Genomic DNA, 12599 nt, shown 5'->3' with positions numbered 1-12599 from the left:
GGTGCATGACTGAGTAACTTAAGTTGGTGGTACTCCACTGGGGCGGGGGGGGCAGGCAGGGGGAGAAGCACTTGCTGCATGTCTTTCATTCACATAAAGAGCTGTTATGTCATAAGTAATGCTATGAAGTAGTGTTTCGGAGCTACTTCAACCTTACCCAGGTGTGAATAAAAGCAGGGTTTAGGCTATGATATATCAACACAGAAAGAAAATCAGAGATCATTTCTGCTGTTGGATACCTGCATGTGTGTTGGATCCACCTGCATGTTTGAGTTTAGCCCTCATACCGATGTTACCCTATGATAGCCAAGTCTTTTTTGCTCTGAAGTTCGTGATAAAACTCCCCTTGACTTCACTGGGAGTTGCATACTTGAAAATCCTGGGATCAGTGGGGAAAATATGAACAGGAGTTCTTTCGGAGATGTAGTACCTAAAAATAAGTGGAAAGCATTTACAACTGCCATGTCTCTTCCTTAGTTATTTTTTTGAAAGCACAGTTTTTTTTTAAAAAGTGGGGTTGTTTTTCTAATAAAGCTGTGAAAGAAGCTGTAGAATAGGAGAAATAGGTGAAGTTGTAAAGTGACTATAGACAAGATGCAGTCAGATGAACAAAGTATTTGTCACAGCTGTAGTCTTTTCAGTGCTCCTCATAATAGAAGTAGGAATGGAAATTTCACAGGAACATAGTCTTAATGCTGAGGATGTTACTTTTAATTAAGATGATTTTAAGTTTAAAAATGTTTTTACCTCAGTAAGTCTCTCTTAATTTGGCCAGCACTTCTATCTTGATAGGAGGGATAGGAGCAGCATTGTGACTAAGAACTAGATTATGATTTGCCAAAAGACTACACAGTATATTGGTTTGATTTTTTTTTTAAGCATTTTAGATGAGTTTTTAAAAGTGAACAAATACTAATTTCCTTAAGTACCAAATAATAACAGGTGATGATAGTGATTTTTCTGCTTTTGTATTGTAGCATGTCTTTGTTATTTACATGAGTTTTCTGTTTTTCACAACAGTGAAACTCTTGGCAGTGGTGAAATTTAAAATAATATTAAACTTCTCATTGAAGTGCACTGAGCATTCTCAGTATGAAAATTGCTGGTTTTAAAGTATTTATGAAACAAGACTTTCTGCAACTTCAGACTGTTTCGAAATCAGTTATCTTCACAAATACAAATGCCAGAACCAAAAGCATACAACTAGTAATGAAGCTGAGACGCTGGAGTTCAGCAAGACACTTCAGTCTGATACTTTATCCTCTGTAATTACTGCATAAAGTGACCCCAGCCTCATTTTGATACAGTGACCTGATGCTGCAGTGCAGAGTTAGTGAGCCTCCATGAGAACATTTGCTTTCTTGGAGAGCGTCAAGGCTCTGAGAAGCTAGTGCAAAATTGAATTCTGCAAAGTACATTTGTTTCCTATGGTAACCCTCTTCAAAAATTATTTTTAAATTCAGAGCACAGGATTGGAAGGAGGCGCTGTACTGGTACAATGCTGCACTGAACATGACCGACTATGATGAGGGAGGTGAATATGATGGCACTCAGGATGAGCCCCGGTATCTGCTCCTGGCCAGGGAAGCAGAGATGTTAATGACGGGAGGGTTTCACCTGAATAAGGATCCACAGAGATCAGGTGAGGCCTCATTTTGTTTCTGTAATTGGTAATCCTGCTTTTCCTTCCCTTTTCCCCCAGCATGCACCCCAAAAACACATTTCCTGCTTCAGCCATTATCAAACATACAGAGGGTAAGTACCCTCAGATTTGTGGATGAGGCTGTAATGATGCTGGGTGATACAAGGCTGGAAACAGTGAAATAAGAGATCTTGCCGATGGTGGGGATAGTGGGTGGTGCCAGGTCCAATCCTGTGACACACTGAGTCACTAGCAAGCAACCTTCACTCCCTGTGAGGCCACTGAACTGCAGGTTGCTGCTTGTGATTTGAGTTACAGCCATGACTCCCAGGCCCTACACAACACTGTCTTAATTGTTGTGTAATACACATGTCAAGCGTCTAAGTCTTAGAGTCAACTTGGGGGATCCTACAGGCTGGTCATATTTCCAGTCCTTCCAAATACATTGAAGAGCCATCAGCAGCCAGTCACATAACTTTCAACTTGAAGAGCGAAAGCCAGATTCCCAGCTGATGTAACTCTGCTGATACTATTAAAATACACCCATACATCCAGCCCTGTACTTTGACCTCAGTTTCTCTTTTTGTCCTTTAATTGCTTCAGGATAAAGAGATGTTTTTTCTTCACCCTGTCAACATAACTGATACTATTTCCTCCTCTAGGTGAGCTGTACACAGAAGCAGCAGAAGCAGCAATGGAAGCCATGAAAGGCAGACTGGCAAATCAGTACTACGAAAAAGCAGAAGAGGCTTGGGCGATGATGGAAGAATGACACCACAATTAAGCAGTTCTTGTATATAATTTTTTTTTATAGACTTGCTGCATTTGCAGCTAAAAAGATATATTTTTATGTGGAGTTACCATTTTCTTTTTTTGTTTTAGTTTTCTGATTTTTTTGAGGGGAGAAATCCAAATGTAAGTGGTATATAGGGTGCCGTAGTCTACTTCTGCTAGTGTTTGAAAGCTGTAATACAGGCATACTTGACCTTTTGTATTTTTTTTAACTGTTAGAACTGAGGGGCCTAGGTTTTTTTACGAAAAACAAAGCTGATGTTTGTTTAGGTTTCACATGCCTGGTTTTTACGCAGCAAATGATCAGTGTGTTTGCGTTTTTCTTCTCCTCCACACATACAGAAAAACATATCATTTTTGGTGTATCTCACCAAATTTGCACGTTAATGTAAATTTTCAATTTAAGCATGCAGCCACTCATTTTAATAAGTAGTCCCATTCTGTTATGCTGGTGTCATTGGGCACTTCTGTTGTTCTTCTCAAACAAATTCCAGATAGAATCCTTACATTTTGGGGAGGGGCAGGGAAGATGCTTCACATTGGCAGTGAGGATATTCAGGGTAGAATATATTTTATTCATTACCAACATTTGCATATTTTACCATCAGAAAAATCAGTGATGTTCCTGATGAGGTGAGGCATCCAGCTACCTCTCTCATTTTCATGTTTTGCACCATATGATAACCTAGTTGTATACAATTCTACTGATCTTATATGATATTTGTCCAATGATGTACAGTAGCAAGATCTGTAATATGTGAGTAATTTGAAGTTATTTTTACAGTGACATCTCAATTCTCAGTGAAGCTAGATCATCTCACTTAAAATGAGAATACACTTTCCACCATTTCCAGATGGATGTTTGAAAAGGTTAGAAGATGTTGATTCACCTATTTCTATGTATAGAAAATAATTTATCTGGTTTAAATAGCTTTTAAAATAGTGTTTTATCTGTGAATGGTTTCAAAAGCCAGTTAGAGAAAATTGCTGGTTAAAAAGAGAAAACAGTATTATCCCCAAACACTTGAATTTGTGTCCTGTTTGCATAATCCTAACCAGTAATGGGAGGACGAATACATGGTGGTGGTTGAATTACCATTATTGCATAGGGATAAGTTTCTTCCAAATCCAGTATTTTATTCCATAGCTGCTGTGCCATCTATATGGATAGTATAGAAGCTGTTCGTATTTCTTGGTGGTGGTTAACAGTCGTTTTGCAGGAGATTAAGATGGAAGCTTTTGCCTTCCTGACCTTACAGTCTCCTGAGGGTATAAATTGATATAAATAAGGGGCAGCCCCTGTGAAGTGCTGAATGACCTATAATGCCCACCAGCCTCACTTTAGCCAAGCTTTTAAAAGCATGCTTAAAACTAAGCAGGCTGCTAGATGATGCAGTTGATTTCATTGGGACTTCTTGCACGCATAGCCAAGTAATATTAATTTCTTGTAAAATGTAGAAACCATTCAAGGAACAGAAATCAGTTCTTCCTTTCCTGTGCGAGCACCCGTCACTGGGCTCCGAAGTTGTGCTCCCCATTTACTCTCTTTCTGGCAAGTGGATCTTGAGTTATTGTTTAAACAGTATCCAGGCATGATGTTAGTAACAACTGCCACTGTCTGAAAGAGGTGATGTCCTGGTACTTAAGGAAGTGAGATGGGAAGATTTGAATCCTTTTTAGGAGAGAAGGAAAAGTTATCCTAGGTTGTCGTACTTCTGGGTGGGTGCTGTAACCACCAGGCAGTTGTAGCCATGAGTAGCCTTGCAACACATGGCCGCATCTCCTGGCTGTATAATGCAGAGTGTGTGGAAAGGTAGTGCTCATGGCCTTTTTATTTTGTTTTTTGTTTTGAGAGTGAAAGTGAAACTCTTAACGCATTAATTGAGGAATGTCTAATTTCTAGATCTCAGTTGGGCTTAGGTAGATATCAAGCTAGGTCCTAATATAACCAAATTTTTGGACCTAATATTTTTTGGACCTAATAAGCTGAAATAGAACCAGAGTTTGTAGGAGCATAAGTCAGGTGGATGTTTTAAGTGCATATCCAAAGTTCTGCTTTAGATGCCTAAAGCTTCTTTTGGATGCGGCCTTTTTGCTCTTTCAGTTCATAGCATTAAAATACCAGCTTTCAATGAAAGGTGAATGTGCCATTCACCTCTGAAGACAGTTGAATAGTCGGAGTGTTTTGAGCAGAACCAATACAGTGTAGGCACGATAACAAATTCAGACAAAAGGATTTGTTTTCCTCATAAGGCGTTGGTGCCAAGTCTTTGAGATTTTCCTCGAGAAGGAAGCATGTGTAACAACACCACGGACCATGTAGGGAGGAGAGGAGATTGAACGTGCCCGTCCAAAATGTGTACATAAAGAACGTAATTATTGACACTTTTTGGTGTGGTTTAATGTGCTAAATTCAGTAGTTGCTAAAGTTCCTGACAGTTCTCTGTAGATCTGGTATGTAAATGTGCAAACAGCTCAGTGAAAAAATTATTACGATTAATTCTTTGTTTGCAAATACTGCTTTTTTAGTGATGTAGACTACCTTCTGTCCTAAGGTGGTATCATATTTTTTTAGCTATACAATAAATAGGACTGTCAATAATTTGAAAATGGAAATTGTTTACAAAAATATGCACAACTTACGACATCCTTTTGAAGAGAAAAAGTATATATTTGACAGACTTTTGGAATGATACTGCTATATGCTGTATTTTTAATCTATTCACAATGAATAAATAAAAATCTGTATTTTTAAAAAATGTGAAAATAAATCTGAGGCTCAGCCTGCCAGAACTTACCTGGGTTCAGTGTTTCCAGACGTCAGTGGGAATATTGCTTGGGTAAGGACAGCGAGGCGGAAGCCTTTGTATGTCAAACACGCAAATAATGATTGTCTGCATCACTTAGTCCTCTCATTCACGTTGTCTGGTTTCATTCTGGCTGGTCAGTAAAGTTGTTCTTTTTCCCACTTTTCTCAGTAGAGTTACAGTCACTGCATGTGGGGGTTTGCTTTTGTTTTTTTTCTTTATAATTTGCCAAAATGGGATCCTACTATTGCAAGCTTCCAGAAATCCTTTGTGTTGTTTTTATTATTCCATCCCCGATTTCATTCACTTTCAACAATCAGAAGTAACTAACTGGGAGGAAGTAACTAGGTACGTACCAATAAAATCTGTTTTCCTCAAGAAAACTGAATGGTTGATGTGCTGTTTTATTTGCATTCAATTACGCATGCAATGTCTGTAACTAATATGGGGTAAGATGTAAGGACTGAAGCACTCGTTTGCAGGACTGCTACGGAGGCATCCTCACGCCTTCAGTCTTTGCTTAGTCCTGAGAAAAGAATGGAAATACTTGGCCTCTGTGATTTGAGGTGGGAGAGTGTTTTGTCATGGCTACACTATCTAATGATAGACTGTCATCTTCAGTATGATTTATTCCCCTTTCTGTTCAAGAATAAACTCTGATACTAGCCCTTTTAAACTGTTAAAAATGGAGTTTTTACTGTTGCTTTTCTATTGCTTTATTTAGGCAGGTATAATTTATTATACCTGTATAGTTTGAACAATATGAAACTGTTGTCTAGCAAAGGCACTTTGAAATAGCAGAATCTCCTAACAAAAAAACCCCAGCAGGGCCTCTTCGCTCCACCATAGTGTCACTAAGTTGAAAGTGGTGAAGGGACTGCAAGTCTTGTCTTTAGCTGCTGTCACTGAGAGCTGGAGTGTTTGGCAAGCATAACAAAGGAAGTGGGGATAGCATCTATCAGAAAGCATGGAGACAGCCAACACTGACAGCTTATAAAGTGTAAATAGAATATTGCCTGTTTCTTAATTAAGTCTGTGGGACTGATTTGAATCTCACTCTCTTCCCCACAGGTATAATTTCACTGCTGAGAGTAGAATGACTGCTGACAGAGGTGTAGTTTAGGTGGGCCAAATCAGGACTTCTCATCTGACTTTTAAAAGGGAGGATTTCGCTTGAACCTCAGGTTGATTTCAGGGCCAGTGCTTCTGCTGGTGAGTCAGGCTGTTTTCATGTTTAAGTTCAGGGGCATCTCTCTTGTGCCTCCTACTGCTGGGGACCTGAACAGTTCATGGGTTTGTAGCCATCAGGCCTGGTCCTTAGTCTGGACGTAATTGATATGTGTTGGGTCCTTGCTCTTCTCTGGCCAACTCCTGTGCCAGAAAGGCAATATAATGAGGCTGGCAGCTTGTGTTATATTTTAAAGATCCAGTAATTATCATCTTACCTCACACTGGTAAAATGAGAAACCTGGTGTCCCAACTGCCAGCCCCAAAAGGTTACCTGCACTCTTACCCCTGTAAGTGTCACACATGGCTGATGTGAATAATCTCGGGTACGCAGGCTTCCTTCAGTGTGCAGAAGTGTCTCTGTGGCCAGGCACACGAACATTTCAGGGAATTTCAGGGACAGAGGCTGAGGTCGCTCACGGCAGGGTGGAAAAGCACTTCCCTGGGAGGGTGTTGGTACCTCTCACTGCTTGGGCAAAAGGACCTGTGGCACTGAGCAGCCCTTGCAATGAGAAAACCACTTGCAAAATGTGCTCTGTGCAGCCTCTCACACACCGCATCTTCTTCCCCCCCCCTCCCGAAGGTGTAGTGCTGTGGATGGTACCCTGTGTCTGCTGCTGCATGGACAAGTGCTTGGAGACTGCTTAGTCAGACACTTGCCCTTAACTTTCCTGTCTGAACAGATTATAGGGGATCTGCTCTGTGAAGCCAATTCAGCTCTGCCCACCTTCTCTCCTCCCTGAACCTTTCCTGCTTTTCTGCAAAGCCAGGGCTGTGGGAGGAGTGTCGGCTGCCTCTGTTCTCAAAAAAGCCTGCATCCTTCTGAAAAGGCACTGAACTGAGGGTGTGAAACTGCAGCAGTGCTGAAGGGGAAGGATCCCATCCACGCTTACACGTGTGTGCTGGTATTCCTCAGTACTTGTAGGCAGTGAATGAAAATTTTTAGCAAGACTGTGCAAAGCTGCAGCCTCTTGGCAGAATCATGTCCAGCAGCTCCCCTGGAAGAGAGCTGGCACCGCCGGGTTGCTGCAGGGACAGGCAGGCTGCGGGGGGTGCCAGGGGAGGTGGGTGAACTGAGGCTGCCAGGAGGGCTGCAGCAGGTTTATTTTCACTGTCCTGTTCAAACGGACTGCCACAACTACAGAATTGAATCAAGCTGCATTAAGACTTCATGGCCTTACCCTTAGAAAAGCTGGAATTTTTCTCAAACACAACCATTCAGCTCTAATTAAGGGGTGAGAGTAACATCAATTCCCCAAGAAAACTTAACAGAATTTCAGGCAAAACGCGGACAAAGACTCCCAAGGCACCTTCATGGGCCACCGGGCAGCTGAGGTGTGCTACTACCCCTTTTCAGAGTTGTACTGATTACTGCTGCTACTACGGCCTGCCATGCTGGTCCCTGTGCTGCAAGCAAAAAACCACCCCCCAGCCATAAAGTCTGCTGGCTTTTCACTTTGCAAATTCAGTGAGTTGTAGCTTTGCAGTAGAAAATTAAAATGCATAGTTTTTAGATACTTTTTTTTAGGCTTTCAGCGGGGGTGCACAGGCGATGCCCCACGTACGGCAAAGCCGAGTGTGCTGCGCCGTGGCATCCACGTGGCAGCGGGGCGGCGCGGAGGGCTCGGCCCCGGCCCCCGCCCCCGCCCAGCCCTGCCCTCTGCCGCGCTGTCCCCCCGGGTCCCCCGCGGCGTGGGGACGCGCGGGGCGCTGCTGCCTTCCTGTCCGCCCCTGGCCGCGTTGCACCGCTGCAGTTGCACCTGCTTGGAGCCGGGGATTAAAAAGCCCCGCGGTATTTCATTTTCAAAGTGGAAGGGGTGTGTAGTGAGAGCGGCTGCCGGGACAGGGGCGGGGGGAGCTGCTGAAGGAAAAAGAAAAAGAAGTTGGGGGGGGGCTGGTCTAGACTAAAAGCGGTGGGGAGGGCAGCGTTTTCTCGGCGGTAGCGTGGCCGAGCGGTCTAAGGCGCTGGATTAAGGCTCCAGTCTCTTCGGGGGCGTGGGTTCGAATCCCACCGCTGCCAGCAAGTATTTTTTCTGCTGCGGGTCGCCGCCGCTGCAGCGCCCCCTGGCGGCCGGGCCGCCAGCCGCCTGGGAGAGCATTGTGGGTAGGAGGAGGGCCGCGTCCCCACGTGCCGGCCGGAGTGACACCAACATGGCCGCTGCCTGAGAGCCGCCCGCCGCACCGCGCACCGCCACCGGGGAGCCGGCAGCCCCGCTGCCCGCGGCGGCCCTCCGCTAGGTAGGCGATTGCGGCGCCGCTTTTGCTCCTCCCGGGGCCGCCTGGGCGAGGAGGGCCCTGCGGGCGGCGGAGGGGGAGGAGCGCGGCCTGGGCTGAGGTGGGCTTTGCCTGTCCGGGGAGGGCGGCGGAGGCGAGACTCTCTGAGGACCTGACGCCGCGGCGAGTGCTGGGGGCGCGGGGCCGCGGCCGTCCCTGCGGGACTCTGACAGTAACCGGCGGGAGTCGGGGCCACCGCGGCCGGGCCCTCGAAGGGAGCGGGCGGGGGTCCGGTCACAGGCCGCGGCCCCTCCGTTCCCCTCACCGGCGGGCCGGGGGGTACCGGCCGGTCCTACCGGGGCTGTAAAGCGGCGGCACCGGCCGGCCCGGGGCCCTCGCACCCAGGGCTGGCAGCTCTGCGCCTCCCGCCCTGGAAGGCACAGCTCACACGCCAAAAAATGCAGCCGGCTGCCCCTGCCCGAGCATCGGCTCTGCGGGGACTGTAGCAGAGCCGCGCCGCCCCGGGGGACGAGGCGCCCGGTCCCTCCCGCCCCGGGGAGGGTTTGCTTCATCCCCGCGTTACGTGCGCGTTTGGGCAGCTGGCCGCGGCCTCCCTCCCCCGGTCCCTCCTTCTCCCATCCCTGCGCTCCCCCTCTGCTGCCAGGCTGCTGTGTCAGGAGAAAGTAGGCTCGGAAGTTGCCAGAAATGCCGAAGCCGTTGTCAGCGGGGAGCGTTGGGGTGCGCAGGGCCCGCGGCTGAGCCTCTGCGAGGTGGAGCGCTGCCTGCGTGGAAGATGGGGCTTGGCACTGCGACCGGCCACGGTCCGGGGCTGCCCCTGCGGGAGTTAGCACACGGCAGCCAACAGCTTAATCCCTGCACCTGGCAGAACAGGCCTAGCGCTTTGCTACATAAATGTTGAAGTGTTAAAGAAAGATTCACGATTAATGCATAATCGCTTACATCCTGACGATGTGCTTCAGTGACATCACCTCCAAGGAGAGGTCCTGGTGCAGAGGAGCCCTCTTTGGGTTCACTACCAGAAGATGACTGTGCAAAGCTGCTTGCAGATGAGCGAAGCAAGGAGAAAGATTAAGCAAATAATTGGGTCAAAATTGTAATTACCATAAATGTTGGGAAGGTGCTTCAGCTTTTTTTGCAGCTTCCATTTTACTGTATGCCATGGGCCACCCTGAGCTAGAGGATCGCTGCTAGAGCTGGGCTGAGAGACCCCCTACAGAAGAAAGTCCAGGTGCCAGGGGAAATTATGGTAGTGATTCAGGAGATGGCACTTTTCCCACTTCGCTGGTTCATTATCTGTACTTTAAGGCACTGATGCGGCAGGAGTTCCTGGCTTTTCCTGCACTGCATAATTGTACATGAGGAATATTTCAGATTTCAGTGTTGGCACTTTGGTGGTCCATTATTACTGACAAATTTAGGTATTAATGAAATGCTAGAGCATTTCCTGCAGGCCTGGCTAAAAGTCTGTGTGTGTCAGATGACATGCAGGTTTGCAATTTTCCTTCCTACAGTTACATTAAAGTTTTTGGTAATAAAAATAAAAAAGGATTGTTTTAGTACCCAAATGCCCTTCTAAGCTCAAACTTAGAGGTAGGATTCAGATGCTTCATCACTGATCTTTACAGTTTTTCAACCACAGTATTTTTTTTTTTCATTGGTTCTAAATTGATGATGTTACGGGCGGCTGATGAGCAGTTTCATTGGTCCTAGTGTTGGTCACATTGCAGGAGAAACGAGATTTATATGTCTTGCCCTCCTCCAAGCTGTTCTAAAGTTTAATGATTCATACTAATACCTTGCATTATATTTTGATTTGCACCTTAAAGGAAAGTCCCTTTTAAAAGAAAACAATTCTGCCAAAAGGAAATTTGAAACTGCTGATGATGTTTGCTATCTCCTGGTGCTTAATTCCATTCTATAACTCTTGTGGTTTCATATACATATATATATATATGACAAATGTAGAAAAAAACACCACCATGTATATATATATATGTCCTGTAGATGTAGAATTGCATCTGCATGCCTTCAGTGAAAGCTTCATTCTGATTCAGAAGATTCCTTCAAGTTGCATGAGTGTAATAAATTGTGCTGGGACACACTGCTTCCTACTTATAGACCTGTCATTCTGATACTCCAATAAAAGGAACTGTAGTCATTCTTTATCCTTAAGTGAATAAGAAAAAATGTAATCTCTGTAACACAAATTTTTGCTTGAGTACTGACAGCTGGATTCACAAAGAGATTTCGTGTATAATTGCATAAGCAGCGTTAGAGGAGGGACCAGAGTCCAGGTCCTTCAGGCTAAGCTTCCCTTTCTCTCCTTAGCCCAGGGAGTCTTAATTTCTCTTCTGGAAAGTGGAATAACTTTCTCAGGAGAGAGAGAACAAGCTAGCGCATACTTGGCACTCAGGCTGTCAAGAAGGGAAGGGTGGTCCCCAGTCCTCTCAGAGGGGTGAGGAAGGAGGGTTTGGACCCAAGTCTCCCACCTTCTGGGTGTTATCATGTGTTCTTGCACACCTTGGGCATCCTCCCATCATCAGCTCTGTTCTGAATGAAAACTGCAGTTGTTCCATGTTGTGCAGAGTTATCAGGCTGACTTTACGTGAGCCTGCTGTATCAGGCCACCCAGGGGACAGGAGTGGGGAAAGCAAAACTGGAACTGACAAATCTCATTTCTTTAAAACAATGTATTTGTGCATGTATTTTTGGGAAGAACTGAGTGCCTGATCGCAGAAAACACTCTGATATTAATCCAATATCACATACTCACAGTTGGCAGTAACAGCCCCAGCCTGTAGTTAACTGAAGATACTAGCTTTTTGCTGTGAAGGTTTCGCATTTCTACAACACTGTTTCAAATATGAATCTGAAATATTATTAAGTGGTACATTTTTAAACACAGATGTATGGTGGGAAGAACCAGGGATATGCTGGTGCATAAAGAAATGGAAAATTCCAGTTCAGTGCTGGGAGAAGCACTTTTTTGGTAGTGGAGAACCTGTAAGTGAAAAATATGGAATCGTATTTCCAGGTGGAATGGCAGAACAGGGTAAATAAACCAGAGGTGTTGCCTGAATGGAAATTTGCCCGTGTAGTGATGTTAGTAACACTCATATCCAGAATGCCTATCCACCCTCTCTGAACGGTTTGTTAGATCACTGCGTGTATATTAACATGATGTTTTGAGAAGCCTGCACATCTGTTGAAATATGCTGAGGTGGTTAAATTGTGTGGTGGCTTGTGTATTTGAAAAAAATGCCACCGTCTTGGATGTAACATGGATGCTGGCTTCTCTCGCAACCTCTCTATTGCCAGCTGATCCTGCATGCGGCCTCTTTCTCTTCCTCTGTAGAAGCAAGCTGGCATCGGGGAGTAGAAGACAGTTCTTCCTGAACATAGATCTTATTTCTTTACCTAATCATCTTTGGTGTTAAAACTTTACTTGGTCAGTTTGTGAGAGGTGTTATTTTTTTATGCCTATCTTGAGCAGTACTGTCTGATTAACAGTGTCCTAAATTATCTGGACCAATTAACATTGTTGCAGTGGCATCCCAAATAATTTGTAAATCCTTTTGTTTGATTTCAGCAGGGAACAACTATTGTTGCTTTAGCTGAGGGATCACTTTTTATTCAAAGGTCTGAACCAGGCATGACACTGACTCCAGGCACTGGTTTGAATGTGATGACTCTCTGTTATGGAGCACCCGGTCCCCAATTAATATCAGAGTCTTGTTTTCTTTGGAGTTGGTGTAGTTATGAAGTAAAATCTGTTGTTCTGATGATTTCAAAGGACTCCAAGAGAGGCCGAGGAGTGTATTTTGAAGCTCTCATTTAGCAATACAGTCTCAGGAGTGGTGGGTCAGGAGACAAGGCTGCAACATGTCAGGTAGATG

The 12599-nt window shown here is 45.1% G+C and overlaps 1 protein-coding gene and 1 non-coding gene across 4 annotated transcripts in view; both read left to right on the top strand.

Moving 5' to 3' along the window:
- EEF2K (eukaryotic elongation factor 2 kinase) overlaps positions 1–3528 on the top strand; it is a 30271-nt gene extending 26743 nt beyond the window's left edge. For all 3 annotated transcript variants that reach the window (XM_059826305.1, XM_059826303.1, XM_059826304.1), the window contains 2 exons: positions 1464–1642; positions 2305–3528. In XM_059826305.1, coding sequence (XP_059682288.1) covers positions 1464–1642; positions 2305–2414 — 289 coding nt within the window. In that variant the 3' untranslated portion in view covers positions 2415–3528. The remainder of the gene's footprint in view (positions 1–1463; positions 1643–2304) is intronic.
- Positions 3529–8406: 4878 nt separating this feature from the next.
- Positions 8407–8488, top strand: TRNAL-AAG (transfer RNA leucine (anticodon AAG)). Its single transcript has one exon. It is a non-coding gene; the product is annotated as a tRNA-Leu (tRNA).
- The last annotated feature ends 4111 nt before the right edge of the window (positions 8489–12599 follow it).

This window comes from Gavia stellata, chromosome 18 (genome assembly GCF_030936135.1).
Source record: "Gavia stellata isolate bGavSte3 chromosome 18, bGavSte3.hap2, whole genome shotgun sequence".
In the NCBI taxonomy this organism is placed as follows: domain Eukaryota; kingdom Metazoa; phylum Chordata; class Aves; order Gaviiformes; family Gaviidae; genus Gavia; species Gavia stellata.
This window is presented reverse-complemented; position numbering and strand designations above follow the sequence as displayed.